The following is a 16,421-nucleotide window of genomic DNA, read 5'->3' on the forward strand; positions in this document are numbered from 1 at the left end:
GTAACATTGAGATAGGGAAGGATTACGACGAGGATCATGTAATTGAAACAAGGTAGATCAATTTGAGTTATTCTGAATAGAGGAAGTTTTTCTACGAAGTCGTTTCATTCCGTTCCTTATAAATGAACCTGAAGTGAGTTTATTACAATGCGATGCTACGTCGTTTAAACCGTCGAACGCAAATTCGTTCGTTTTCTAATCAATTCGCTTAGAAGGGGGGAGGTAATTGAATTTTATGATAATAGATAAGCAGTTGTTACTTTGGAATAGTATTAAAATGGCAACCGAAGACTACAGTCAAAAATTAGAGGAATTTGTTAGACGTGTTCGAGAATTGAGTAAAGATATTGGAAACATTCAATTGATTTCCAACCTGCAAATAGCTTGGCTCACATTTTGGGGTTTTCGTCTACTGTTCTCAAACCCAACTTACATTACGCATCCGATCTACCTGTTGATATCATTAAAGTACGTACCATACACATAGATAGCAACATTACGTTTGGAGCCTTCTACAACGACACACCGTCTCATACGATATACGAATTTGCTGTTGATGTTGATCCAGGATACGCAATTGACGAAACGCCTAATCACCTCATCTACCTACCTATTGCACATAGAGACGAAATAAATAATATTACGCTGCGAGTGCTCGACCAACATTCTAGGCTCATTGATTTTCGCAACGAAGAAATAATAATTCGCTTGGAATTGAAGCGAAAGTATGGTGCTGGCTATCTATAAGAATAATTCATCACCAACCACCACGTCAGTCTTCACCAAGACCTTCAAACAGCGTCAACAACTGTCAACGGAAAATAAATTATTTTTGGAATCTCTTGGCTATCATGTTGTCCAATCAAGTGTTCAACATTTTCCGAAAACCGCAAAACGATGAGTCCATACAAAAGGTAGAATGGCGAACCTATTACCCGTATGTCAAATCTTTTCGCAATAATGACGTCATCGAAATCAACATTAATCAATCCGATGCCTATGATGCTTTGTACGATAGCCTGCTATTTATCAGCGGAAAAGTTGAGAGGACTAAAGGAGAGGGTCGAGTGACCTTTGTGAATAATGCTGGTGCTTTCATGTTTCAATCTGCTACCTATGAGCAAAATGGTAAAGAATTGGAAGCAGTTCGTGAAGTTGGAATTGTTAGTACTGTCAGAGGCTTCCTCACCTACACCGATGAAGATATCAAACACTTGGCCATCTCAGGATGGACATACCCCAACAGCTTCGGCATCATTCAAACTACATCTTTAACATTCAACATGCTTATACCTATCAAGCATTTCTTGAATATTTTCAATGATTATCAATGTGTTTCCTATGGTAAACACACCATCCGATTAGTACGAGCTGGAGATGATAGCAACTGTTTCAAAATAGAAGAGACTCCTGGTACGCCAAAGACTGAAGTTAAGCTGGAAATTGAAAATATTGAACTGAAAGTTAAACGAATCTTCCCTCATGATCAAATCAAATTGCAACTTTTGAAAGCTATCCAAGCCGACACTCCTATTCTCATACCGTTCAGAAAATGGGAACTTCATATGCTGCCTGCTCTCACACAAGGTGCAAAAAATGAAATATGGGCCGTCAAGACTTCTTCGTTTCTCGAAAGCCCTCGCTATGTGATTGTATGTTTCCAAAAAGATCGTGATTACACCAAAGTCAACAATGATCCAACGCAATTCAACCATATAAATATTACCAATATAACGTTGACTTTGAACGGTGAAAATTACCCCAAAGAAAATATGCATCTGAATTTTGGGAAAATGAATTTTTTGCAAGCTTATTTCAACTACGCACATTTCGGTCTTAGCTACAAATTGACCAATCAACATAATCCTCTCATCAATACCGCCGACTTTATACAAAAAACTCTCTTCATCATCGATTGTTCTAGAAGGGACGAGAGCATCAAGAGTTCCAGTGTTGATGTGAAGCTCGAAATCGAAGCATCTGAAGGATTTCCCAAAAATACTAGAGCCTATTGCATCATTGTGCACGACACTGTCATCGAGCACCTCCCACTCAGTGAAATCATCAAAAAATGGAACTGAACATGTGATTTTTCTTCAGTATCGATCACAACGTCAACATGAGAATAGCCGCAGTAGATATTCAAGGCTTCACCATCGAACAACAATTCCATCCTAAGGAGATAGCCATTAGAATTGGAATTCAATGTAGTAACTTTTTATTGTTGCCGAACATACCATTTTCGTCTTTGAGTAAAGAGGATCGACGTACCGCCTGTTTCTTGGAGCGAAACGTTCACGGATTGAGGTATTCCTCTGGCTTTGTAGAGTACCACCGATTAGATGCCATCCTCAAGGAGAATTTGCAAGATGTAGACATCATTTATGTGCGAGGACACCAGAAGCGAGATTATCTCATCGACAAATTCAATCAATTGGCTATACCTACACGCGTTGTGAATTTGGAAGATTATGACAATACAACGTGGCTGGTTCCCACATTCGGCAGCAACGATGGCGTTTCACCTTGTAAGCATCATGACCGAAGAAAAAACTACAATTGCAGCCTCCGAAACGTTGATATTCTTTACAAATGGTTATGTGATATATTACCCAAATAAAAATGATTTATGAAAATGTTTCTTTATTTCTAATGAATAAAAGGCGAATTGGCGTTTGAAAAATCAAGCGACTAACCGACGTGGTATCGCATGCTAAAATATGGGGGCCGCCTCGTCACGCTACCTTTTGCCCCCCCCCCCCCATTCGATGCACGAATATTTTCACCGAGCGCATGGTAGGCATGTTTTTTTCTTTTCTTCAATGTTACACACCCTGTATACTATAATGGAACATAACCCTGCCCCCATGGATTTTTTTTTTCTCAAACGTCGATGGCATATTTCAACTATTTCACTTCATCATCATTATTATTATTATTTCACGATAGGAATGCTTTTTTTTTTTCTTTAATGTTGCACACCCTGTATGTAGGAATGTTTTTTTTCTTTAATGTCGCACACCCTGTATATCCCCATGGATTTTTTTTTTCAAAACGTCGATGACATATTTCGATTATTAAATTTAATCATCATTATTATTTCACAATAAGAATGTTTTTTTCTTTAATGTTGCACACCCTGTATATCCCCACGGATTTTTTTTTCTCAAACGTCGATGACATATTTCAATTATTAAATCTAATCATCATTATTATTATACCACTTTACCGATCGAATATTTTTGTTTTTGCCGAGCGATCCTACTGATAAACTCGAAGTCAACAACAACATCGCGACGAAGCCGCCGAGTGAACTTGAGCACTTCCGATCTGGTTCAGTCATTTTACATTTCAACACTTCTGAGCTGGATCTCTCATTATGGATTTGAGCATTTCCGATTTGGTCCAATCATTGTAGATCTACTAAGGTTGAGCCATCTTTCAGTAATTAGAGAACACTTTTGAAATTGTCTTATATTTATCTTCTTAATGTACAGTTACTTTAAGGTTCATGTATCTTATGTATATATATTTAATGATATTAGTGACATGTACCTCGTTCCTTCCTTTATAGATGAATTGTGAAAGACTTACCGATTTTGACCTAGCCCGATTTTGATAGTCCCCTATTATGTATTTCTCAAAAAGGTTTCCTCTGCAAGGACGTATTGTACGCGTAGATACTATGATCACAAGGTTCATCACTTTGGGAAAATAGCCCTCTGGTCTATTTTTATTTTTTTGAAAGGCGGTGGTGTAGCATTCGGAGATGCTACTTTCTGTTTTCCCTGTGTTTATATAATTTCGAAGAAATCAGTTCGTGAGGATGCTTGTAGGTATCTTTAAATCAATTCAAAGTGCGACGAAAAGTTCAACTTCTGGCAAGTAGGTAGCGCTAATAAATATTTCGATAAATCGCCAGCTGAACTGAAGGATTAGTCAACTGATAACCATCATATTAGTAATGCTGGTTGCCTGGCTGAAAATTATTGTCATCAGGAATTTTCCTATAATTAATTATCATATATTTTTCTTTCATTCAGGAAAAGTACAGAAGAGTGATAATGATTAAAAATATGTTTCACTCAATCGTGATCAAATAAATGTGAAATGATTGAATTGAATATATGAATAGATTAACTCAACCAGGTCAGCTATGGTAGAATTCAAATCAAATATTTAGCTACTGTTTCTCCATAATTGTTTCCTTAGGATATTTTGGATATTCACCCATTGTTATATATTTCACACAGTCGTCATAGATTTATTCTGCATTGTGTACCTACATTTAAGATTTTTTTAAATCCTGAAGGAGTACTCCTATCTATCAGATATGGCACCATTGACCATTATACTCAATCATGCTATCTGCGCAAGGCTAATCGTGCAAAAATGCCCGATGGTCAGAGTTGGAGGTGAATTCATGTAGCGAGTTCGTTTGCTGATAAAATTGCATATCTGCGAATATTGGAGGAAACTCAAAGTGCCACTCTGACAAGGTGTCTACTCACTTCCTTCAGATAAGTTTCGTGAAGAAGTATCATTTAGGAAGATATAACACCTTTTGGTAGTTTTTTTGTCTACTACCGGCTCTCCAAATTTTTTGTGAATATTTCACAACTAACTTTCTTTTGTATATAATTTTCTTCCCTGTCTCTTATTTTAAGATTATTTGAATGAAGTCGAATACCAATATATTTTCACTTCATTCATTGGCGAATTCAAGGAATCATCAAGGAGTTTTTTGATATTTCAACCCTCCATCAGTGGGGTAAGTGGTATCTATTGTTTATTCTTTTCATGCTAATCATTTGTTTTAAGGTTGTAGGTGTGGTTATCGAACCTTGTAATTACCGGTAAAGCTGGAAAAGAAAATAAATCCCAATATTATTATTCCACCCCGGAGTTAACTGGATAAAATAATAATTTCGTTGGTTGGAACTATGAAATCTTCTATCTTCCCAGAATCCTAATAGATCGAGCATTATACGGAAATAAGGCGAACAACTGCCCGATCCTGATTCTCCTACCAGCACTATCTAGTCCAGAAATAACAGGCCAGATTTATTTTATTACCATTTTTTATTACTTATCATATACGACAAGAAAATATCATCAAGTGTAAGCTAGCACGCAGTACTGGGTGATTGCAAGAAATACTTAGGAAATGTTAGGAATCACACGTTAAAAGGTAAGACCTCGTTAATCCTTAGCTCGCACAAGTTTCGACTTCTGAGGGTTGTCGTTCGTAGGGGTGCGACAGCTGGTTAACGGAAAAACAGATTTTAAACAGATTTTAAACAGATTCAAATGTATACTTTTACATAAAAGGTAACAGCTTATAATACAATAAAAACTGTTATGTATATTTCCCCAACAAGCGAAATTATAACTGCCTACTTGGTCAAGTTTCCTTTTGTTTTGCCCAGATTTATTTTCAGGATGCGCACATAATGCATTCATTTTGAATAACTTCATTATTCAGTTTTGTCGCCCTGGCTTGGTAAAACTAACGTTCTTATATAATGTATTTAGCCAGGTGGCTCCCTCAATAAGTTTATATAACGTTCTCTTTAAGAAATACACTCAAATTCCTACGACCCTTTGTTCACCAAGACGAACAGCTGCCGGAGCTGCACTTTTCCCTGCCGTTGATAGGAGGAAAACGTCACAGTAGTAGGAGATTTGAGCCGGTTCTAAGCCTCCCCCCACCACTATGACGTATTAATTGCTTTTTTATTGGTTGTTGTTTGGTGAAGTGAAGGTGATGTGACCTTGAAGGGTGTGGTGTATGGATCGTTCAGACATTTTTTCCCGGTTCTAATCCTCCCCCCACCAATATGACGTGTTATTTGCTTTTTTTTGTTGTGCAGTGAAGTCAAGGCGTTGTCACCTTGAAGTGTCTGGTGCATGGATCGTTCAGATTTTTTTTTCATTTGAGATTTTGTGTGTGTATGTGTGTGTGCACGGTACAGGGTTTCATCATGTGCTTGTTTGTCTATGTACAAACATACGTCTGCATACTTCGAAGATCCTCCAAGTAATGAATGCTCCATCGGTGTGAGGGCACCAAGTTAGTAGTGGAGTGACGTCACAGCAATAACCGTTCAACGGCTAGAGAGCGACATGTTCACTCCACGACGTGGCAGAGTAATGCGTATTCATCGGTCTGCTCTCACCTCCCTCGATGTAGTGAAGGATGTGACGTAACGCATCGCCCCAGACTCGCCATTAATGGTGACACGCAGGCGGGCGAGGACTGTGCTAACGTCTGTCCTCTCCGAGAGCGCAACGACAACTGTTTGTTCGTATCGCTCTCGAAGCAGTGAATGATGTGACGTAACGCATCGCCCTACCCTCTCTATTGATGGTGACACGCAGGCGGGTGAGGACTGTGCAAACGTCTGCCCTCTCCGAGAGCGCAACGACCACTGCTTGCTCGTACCGGCAACTGTTATCGCATCAAATTGGGAGATGGCTTGGCTGTGACGTCAGGCATCTCTAGTGGATGCATCGATGTGTCCTTACCTACCCTCACTCTCGACGGTGATGCGCAGGCGACGTGGATTATGGTATTTAAGAAGCGGGCGAGTGTTGGTTATGTCAGTTTCCATCGAGTGAGTTAGTGAGAACATATCATAGAAAATGTATTCTTGTGAATGTGGTAAATCTTTTACCCGTAGTGACAACCTTCGTCGTCATCAGCTCCAGAGTTGCCAAGGAGGTCCATCAGTGAAACGAGTGAGATTAGATGACGCTACAGCACCTATGTACACATGTAATTGTTGTAATGTGATGATTCCATTGACTCAAGTGAATTCTCACAATAGAACTCTACAACATAAGAATAATACATGTGTTCAATTCAGTGATGGTGTTCAAATTATAAATAGCGCCTTCAAACGTCGGATTGCGACATACAGGGTGCAGAGTTCCATTGTTTCCACCGATTACATGTTATTCTTTAATGAAATCAGGCAGAAAGTTATAGAATTATTGGAATCGGCCATCAGGGTTCACAAAATCATCAAAGTGAATATGGAAGTATTTGGGAGTTATATTCTACAAACACAAGACCTGAAGGAAACCAAATCATTTAATTCACAGAATAGAACAGTTGATCAATCTACTGATTTGAATTCCTTATTTGATGGATTTCGAAATGGGATTATCGCTCAAACTATAGAATTCCAGGAACGTGATTCAGGTAAGCATTTCTACCAAGTTTTAATTGGATGGATTAGTAATTTTGTTTTGTATTAAAGGTTGGACTTGTGAAAAAATCATGTTTCTGGAGTTGAACATTAATAAATACAGCCCGCTCAGTGGATGTTCATATGTGAAGCTGCCTGAATGTATCGAGCGTAGGAAGGCCGTGGTTAATGTCCGTAATGAAGATCAGCATTGTTTTGCATGGGCTATCACTTCAGCACTACATCCTGCAATCGATAGAACGTCAGAAGTTTCATCGTATCCACATTTCAGTACAGTCATAGATGTAACAGGTATGAATTTTCCGGTAAAGTTGAAGGATATTGTGAAATTTGAAGACAAGAATGATATTTCAGTTAATGTGTACGGTTTAGAAAGTAAATTCGAGAAGGATAAAATAATGTATGAAATAATTGGACCATTACGTTACTCTCAGAGAAGACTTAGAAGACATGTCAATTTGTTACTTATCACCGATGATTTCGGTAATAATCATTATTGTTGGATCAAAGATCTCTCAAGATTAGTTTCAAGCCAATTATCGGCTCATGAACATAAGAAATATTTTTTGATGGCTGTTTATTATATTTTTCTAATGAACAATTACTATTACATCATAAGATAAATGATTGTAATCACTTGAGTACTACAACACCATCAACCAATTTCAAAGTCAATAAATATGGGAAAACGGTACCTGAAAATATACTAACTTTTGAAAACTTTGAGAAACGAATGAAGGTATCATTTGTAGTGTATGCCGATTTTGAATCAGTACTGAAGCCGATTCAAACCACTAAACCAAATCCTGAATACTCGTATTCGATCAAGACATTCAAACATGAGCCTTATTCATTTGCTTATTTGATTAAATGTTCATACAATGATGATTCATCAAAATTTGTTTCGTATAGGGGTGTGGATGCAGCCCAGAAATTCGTTAGCAAAATCGAAGATGATTTGAAAAATATTTATGAAAATCATCTCAGGTTTCCTATTCCTATGGATGTACAAACTCCTGAGGAAGAGGAACAGTTTGCTTCTGCCACAAACTGTGGCATTTGTTCCAAACAATTTAATGATGGCGAAGTCAAAGTGAGGGATCATTGTCACCTCACAGGAAAAAAAAGGTCCCCTGCTGCTCATTCATCTTGTAATTTGAATTTTAAATTGCCAAATTTCATTCCTATAATTTTTCACAATCTCAGTGGATATGATTGTCATTTATTCATAAAGGAATTGTATAAAAACAAAGATAAAGTGGATGTCATCCCACAAACTAATGAGAAATATATATCTTTCACAAAACATATCTTTACACACTCCTATACGGATAAAGATGGTAGGGTGAAGAAGAATTATTTGAAAATGAGATTCATTGATAGTTTCAGATTCATGCCTAGTTCTTTGGAGAATTTAGGTGCAAATTTAACATCTGATCAGTGTATCGAGATGCGCAAACATTTCCCACAAATTGAAAATTTCAATTTGATGAGAAAGAAAGGTGTATTTCCCTATAGTTTTGTTGATGACATCGAAAAACTGAATTATCCAAGACTTCCAACCAAAAATCAATTTTATGATAAACTCAATTGTGAACATATATCAGATAATGATTATGGGAGAGCTCAACTTGTTTGGAATTTATTCGAATGTCAGGATTTGGGTGAATACTCTGATTTATATTTAAAGTCAGATGTGTTACTATTATGTGACATTTTTGAAAACTTTAGAAATATATCTGTTGATAAATATAAATTGGATCCGGCACAATACTTCACTGCACCCGGATTATCGTGGGATGCCATGTTGAAATATACTAATATTGAATTGGAATTACTAACTGATATTGATATGGTTCACTTCTTTCAAAAAAGTATTCGTGGTGGAATAAGTCAATGTAGTGAAAGGAAACATAAAGCAAACAATAAATTTTTACCGGATTATAATCCAAATGAACCAATATTGGTGTGAGGCATGTGAAAGACCGCTTACGAATTTCACGAGAGTATCAGCTTGCGTAATATGCAATAATGTGAAACCTGTGGCAGAATAACCCTGGACCTATTGGTCAAAAAAAACAACAGCCCTTTTCAGGGCTACATTATTCACACAAACAGTAGTTAGTTGTATTAGTATTCATAGATTATATGACAAATGAATACTTTGACTAATAAAAAGTCTAAGTTGGAAATTTGTTAGTCTTTGAATATCTATACATTATATGACAAATAAATTACTACTTTGACTGAAAAGTCGAAATTTGGAATTTGATAGTCATTGAATATCTATGCATATGATGAGTACTACTTTAAATGAAAGTTGAAGTTGGCATTTTGTCAATCATTGTATGCATATAATGATGAATACTTTTACATATATACATTTTGTTTGAGACCATAATGTTAACAATGGTATGAACCTGTTTCTGTTTGAAAGTATAATGATAGCTCTGAAAAGAGCTATTTTTTTTTATTGTTTCAGTCTTCAATTGTAGCCCTGAAAAGGGCTGTTTTTTTATTAATCCATGCAATGGTATGGACTAACGCTCCTCATCATCATCGGAAACAATGATGATTGTATCATCGTCTGAATCATCTGTATCTGATGATATACTGATGATGTCATCCTCATAATCATCTGAATCAGACGATGTACTAATGACATCATCATTAGCATAATTATCTAGGTCGTTATCCTCTAGATCGTCTAACTCATTGACATCCATCTCTAACTCTGCCTCTACTTCCTCTTGCATACCTTCTTCCATACGTGCCGGGAAATCATCAGGTAGATCATAGATACGTTGCAGCATTTGTGCAAAATTTGTACTGAAATGATCGAACGTTGAATCTATTCCATGTATCGGGATGGGGCCTGTACTCGTCATAGAATACTCTGGTACACTCATCGGTTCGGTGGTGGAATCAACACTCGACATTGTGGAAGAATGATATAGAACTGGGATTGATGCTTTATTTATATTGGGAAAAAAAGGAGGGGGTGAAGTGTAAATGTAGAACAATTCAGTTTTTGAAATTCGAAAGCAATAAGAATGACAATTTTCTTGAAATTCTAAGTGATTATTATTATGAGAAACTCTGAGTGATTATTATAAAAAAACTAATAAGGGAGAGGGAAAAAGACACTGCCCCAACCTCGCAGTGCCTCGTGTACACCAACCAAAAAGTGTGTACTCCGTGGAAAGAAAGGAAAGGAATAGAAAGGATGGGAGAAACGAGGAAACGATTACATATCATCGTCTGAATTCAGGACTTCATCAATCAGGATAGGGGATGGTGGAGGACTATCATCGGACTCATTGTCAGCGTCACCGTCATCATCGTCATCGCTGTCGTCGTCTGTGTTTCCGGACTGTGTATCCCATTCGTAATCATTCCGCCAATCATAGGGATCTGGATAATTCCCATCAGACAGGTCTGCTTGATCGGTTCCAGTAACGTGAAGCACTTGTATCCGATCATCATAAATTATGTTATCATAATTCATCGAGTGAGGTGCCGTCGTGGAGGTAACGAAATCTTCATGGATAGAAGCCCAGTAAGGATGTTGATGCGCTGGGTCACTGTACGGCTCAGTAGTTGAATCAGGTTCCATGTTGAAGGTGGCTGATCAACTGAATATTCCAACCGATAATTCCTACTTTTATACTTTTGAAAGGGAGTGGGGGAGGAGTGGGGAGGAGAGGGGATTAAGTGGGAATGAATTTCAAAAATGACATGAGCTATATTCCATGAAAGAGAAAATTGAAAATCCTATATAAATTATATGAAATATACTTATTGATTTCATTATGAAACATATTTTCTTCCCAAGAGATTATTTACAAGAGATTAGAGAACACAAAAATTGATGTGAGGTATTTGCATAGAAGAACTTGTAATTGAAATAAAAAAAAGGAAATAATAATAAGACGAAGTGAAGAAAAATGCTCCAACCATCGCATTGTTCAATGTGTACCAAACCAAAACAATGTACACCCTTAATTTCACTTCTTTTTTTTTATTTTATTTTTATTTCCTTAAATTACAAAAAACTATCTCAATTAAATATTCCTAACTAACCTAAAACTAATCTTACTACACTTAATCTATGGGAAAGTTTTTATGAAAGTCACTAACTTTTTATAAGTCTCTATCGAAGAGGTATCTGCTTAACACTTTTTCTCCAGAGATGCATACTTCCGATCTAGTTCGGCCATTTCTTTTTCTAATTCCCTCCGTCGGTTAACAATTTCAGCCATTTCGCGCTTCCTTTTAACCAACGCGGCCTCACTAGATCGAGAAGCATGTTCTGCTTCCTTACATCTCTGTAGAAAACTGTCCAACATTTCACTAACCTCTCCGATAGGCTGTCGCACTTGTGGCACCAACACTTCAGGATTCGTCACCGGTGTTGCCAGCATCGGCGAAAGCGGCACCACCGACGGAGTGAATACGATGGGAGCCTCCTCTGATGGGGACAATACGACTGGTGGCTCCTCCGGAGAAGGCGCCCTAGGTTGTTCCACTACTGCTGCGGGTAGAGCCTTAAGCTCTTTGGAGCGGTCGACCAACTACCTGCATAAGGATTAGTCCTATTGCAAGTAGCTCGGTACTTAGGAATAGGACCAAGCCCCGCTGCAGGTCGTTGGCAAACCTTCTTCACAGGCCTGACTTCCTCCTCCTCGAATAAGTCAGAGCTGGTAGATCTGCACCTAACTCGCGAAGTGGATGCCTTCTCCTGCTCTGTCATAGGCATGATGGATGCCACAGCGTTATTTAATTCCTGAGTGTTGGATGTCATTCTGAAAATGTAAAATAATACAAAGTTAGTAGATATAAAAAAATAAAGTACATTGTTAACTTACTCAAACTTAGCTCCTCGTCGTATAGTACACTGCTTCTGGTTGAGTATGGTTGGACTGCTCTGGATGACTGGAGTTGTCGTACTGAATGTAGAGGAACGTGCTCCTCGGGGTATCAACATCGTTGGGAGTGGAGGAAATGAGGTGGGGGCGTGCATGCGCAATGGTTGGAATATGGTGGGGCGAGAAATGATAGGAAGTGGGCGGGGTGAGCAATGGTGGGAAGAAAGCGGGCCGCGCTCCGCGCGGCCTACGCCCCAATTCGCTACGCTCGCGCCGGCGCGCTTCGCGCGCCAGCGCGAGCGTAATGAGGCCACCGCGCCGGCGCGCTTCGCGCGCCGTGAAACCTAACCTAACATAACCTAACACCTAACCTAACGTATGTATGACCCTAACCTACCGATGAGTGTACCAGAGTATTCTATGACGAGTACAGGCCCCATCCAGATACATGGAATAGATTCAACGTTCGATCATTTCAGTACAAATTTTGCACAAATGCTGCAACGTATCTATGATCTACCTGATGATTTCCCGGCACGTATGGAAGAAGGTATGCAAGAGGAAGTAGAGGCAGAGTTAGAGATGGATGTCAATGAGTTAGACGATCTAGAGGATAACGAGCTAGATAATTATGCTAATGATGATGTCATTAGTATATCGTCTGATTCAGATGATTATGAGGATGACATCATCAGTATATCATCAGATACAGATGATTCAGACGATGATACAATCATCATTGTTTCCGATGATGATGAGGAGCGTTAGTCCATACCATTGCATGGATTAATAAAAAAACAGCCCTTTTCAGGGCTACAATTGAAGACTGAAACAATAAAAAAAAATAGCTCTTTTCAGAGCTATCATTATACTTTCAAACAGAAACAGGTTCATACCATTGTTAACATTATGGTCTCAAACAAAATGTATGTATGTAAAAGTATTCATCATTATATGCATACAATGATTGACAAAATGCCAACTTCAACTTTCATTTAAAGTAGTACTCATCATATGCATAGATATTCAATGACTATCAAATTCCAAATTTCGACTTTTCAGTCAAAGTAGTAATTTATTTGTCATATAATGTATAGATATTCAAAGACTAACAAATTTCCAACTTAGACTTTTTATTAGTCAAAGTATTCATTTGTCATATAATCTATGAATACTAATACAACTAACTACTGTTTGTGTGAATAATGTAGCCCTGAAAAGGGCTGTTGTTTTTTTTGACCAATAGGTCCAGGGTTATTCTGCCACAGGTTTCACATTATTGCATATTACGCAAGCTGATACTCTCGTGAAATTCGTAAGCGGTCTTTCACATGTCTCACACCAATATTGACCCATCTCCATCATAGAGACCGTATCGTGGATATTAACGTGTTGATACCAGCCACCGTTATTGTTCCTTATTGAATAAAATCGGAAACAGCACCAACATAACTTTTTTATGCTGCCATCAATCGTTTCGATCTGCACATGCGCATTCATCACGCAATATAAATCGGCAGTATCTTCTAAGGTATCGGTGATGTTGAGCATTCGGTGACCGATTCTCAAAGCGCTATCACCTTCAGATGAGTCTGCTACAACCCCTTCAACTTCACCTTCACCATCCACGACTAGCTCAACGACCATGTCTTCATCTTCATCGCTCTCAGCCTCAATTTCAACTTCGTTGACTTCAAGGTCAATCTCCACTTCATCGACTCCAACACCTTCTTCAACTCCAACACCTTTTTCAAGTATCACTTCCTCTAGCGAATGTTGACATCCTCATCATCTGTCTCGTCTATCCAATTATATTAGTATCAATAGCAGATATTCTGTTTAATGCAGCAACTATTTTTTGAGTATTCATCTTAACGTTTTCTCACAGATGCAGAGTGAATGAATGAACTCTAGGTTTGCAATTCGACTTATATAGGTAGTGGTGGTAGTGCGACTCCCACTTGACTCGTTTAGAGTGGAAGAGAAGGAGAAGTTATCCCACTATCCTTTCACATGATGTTGATTTGTATAAATAGAGATCGTCGGTATAGGAGAGAGCATTCAGAGTTTCTGTAAGTCATCTCTTAATATTTCTAATCGAATTAGTAAAATGCCGTTTCCAAAAGAGTGGAATGAAAAACCAAAAGTGTGTGTCTACCCAATGATGATTGCAGGGGCTATTGTGTGCTACTTTTGCCAAATAAGTAGACCTAAGGATTCAATCAATCCATGTACTGGTATGTGTAGTGATTGTGTGTCGCGGATTCAACTATCGCCTCCTTCTCATCCGCCGAAGCGAACAAAATCGGATAATCGTCAACAACAGTTACAGTGTCTGAAGTGTTCTGAACCTATAATATTTAATAATATAGGTCTGTAGAAATATTTGTGGTACCTGTGCTGCCGTTCCAGCTCCACTACAACGTTGTTTGCGTTGTGATACATATTCCATGAATTGTTGGAATCATGTATGCAATACATGTAGAAGTACTTGGGATCTGTTTGAGAAGGTTGGTCAACTCTACCCAAATAGGAGAATTCATTTTTTTCAATGTAGGTGTCTGACGCATGAGCAACAAATATTGAGGAATAGAGTCAAAGAACGTTCCACATCCACAGAGACATATTAATATTTTTTATTATCGTTATTGTCCTCTATTATTAATAAATATATATATATGTATATATATATATATATATATATATATATATATATATATATATATATATATATATTGAGTTTATTTGTATTATTTTCTCACATTTACATGCATGCAACACAAAGTTTTCCTCTTAAATGACTAAGATTGTTACATGCGTGAATAGTTTAGTGAAAGAGCGCATGTGCCAGTTGATGAAAGAGCGCATGCGCTAGTTTATTTTCTTCTATAAATGGTGAGGTCTCAGTAACTACATCACCTTTCCTATCCACATTCTATTGCTATCACATATCATTCCTCAGACCTTAATAATCATTATCATGAGCTCTATGCCGCTATTGATTGCTGAAGATGGTTCACCACTTGTTGATATCGATCAGACTGATTTTGAAAATATTCCAGTATTACATTTATCGAGCCAAGATTCGATAAATGATTTTGATATTAACGACTTCGTTAACTTTGTTGATGTGCCGGAACCAAATGGGCAAATTATTATTGAAAATCCTATTGTTTCGCAATTATCATCACTCAAACACTCTTCATCTACCATTCCTCTTGGTGTTGATAAGAAATCTAGAACAATCAAGAGGAAGGTTACTAATGCATCTTCATCGATTGTCACTGACTTTAAAGAAAAGAAAGAATCCAAAAGTGTTGTGCGACAGAAAAAACCCGCAACGAAAAGTGACAGATCGAAGAGGAAGCCAAAATGTACTCCTAAAGAAATGGAGAGTGATTTCAAAGCTGAACCGCTATCTTCTTTCAGTCCACTCCAGCGGTTTGGAGAAATGAAAAGGAAAGCAAAATGCCGTCTTGTAAAGGCACAGATGACTACGTCTTGCAGGTCTATGTAATTCATTAACAACTTGTCGTTTGATATCACTTATTTCATTCGTCATTCTATTTCAATATGATTAAAGAGGAAAAAAAGTGATAATGTTACTGCACTGAATGATGATGTGACAATGATCATTACTTATAGATATATATTAATATATTATACCTTCCTCACGTAATTCTTCAATTATTGAAATTATTTCATTATCATGTCCGGTATGTCCAGCTGACTTTGAAGCTACCTATAGTCGTAGGCGAGCAACTAACTCTTTCGGTGAATTCCAGTACACATAATTCACAGGTTCAGAATTATATATTTTCTCCATTTTCACTCGTTTGAGTGCTCCACCAATTTTACTTCTACTTCTTATTGGATATTGTCGTGAGTCTAATAGAGGTTTGATAACTTCACGAAATTTTTTAGAATTTGTATTTTTGAAACCATTCTTCAGATGATATTGTTTATATAGAGCATTCGTTATTTTCAATATTTTGGAATATACTTGACGAGTTTCTTCACTATCAACATCTTGTGGATTCTTCAAAAAGATCATATCATACAATTCTGGACTACCTGCGCATTCATATTTTTTCACTTTATTAGCATCCCAAAATGAAATGTTTCCATCTTTGAAATGCACCACTAGACTTCCCATTTTCAGCTTTTGTGTAATAGGATCCATACGTACGCCAAATGTTCTATCATATGCTGGATTTCTAGATTTTACATTATTCAAATGTTTCATCAAAACATCTTCACCACTTTCATTCATATCAGGTGAGGTGTCAGGATCCGAGGAATCGATGTGGGACGATGATGGTGTTTCGAATAGAGTTGT

At 37.6% G+C, this 16,421-nt stretch overlaps 1 protein-coding gene across 1 annotated transcript in view; it reads right to left on the minus strand.

Moving 5' to 3' along the window:
* The window catches only part of LOC141480556 (uncharacterized), a 285,808-nt gene extending 273,414 nt beyond the window's left edge, over window positions 1-12,394 (minus strand). Inside the window, exon 1 of the mRNA XM_074170706.1 lies at window positions 12,083-12,394. Within this exon, the coding sequence (XP_074026807.1) occupies window positions 12,083-12,237 (155 nt within the window). The 5' untranslated portion in view covers window positions 12,238-12,394. The remainder of the gene's footprint in view (window positions 1-12,082) is intronic.
* Window positions 12,395-16,421: the final 4,027 nt, after the last annotated feature.

Source organism: Leptinotarsa decemlineata, unplaced genomic scaffold (assembly GCF_025532065.1).
Source record: "Leptinotarsa decemlineata unplaced genomic scaffold, Ldec_3_MD MMD2_P_RNA_scaffold_11, whole genome shotgun sequence".
Taxonomy (NCBI): domain Eukaryota; kingdom Metazoa; phylum Arthropoda; class Insecta; order Coleoptera; family Chrysomelidae; genus Leptinotarsa; species Leptinotarsa decemlineata.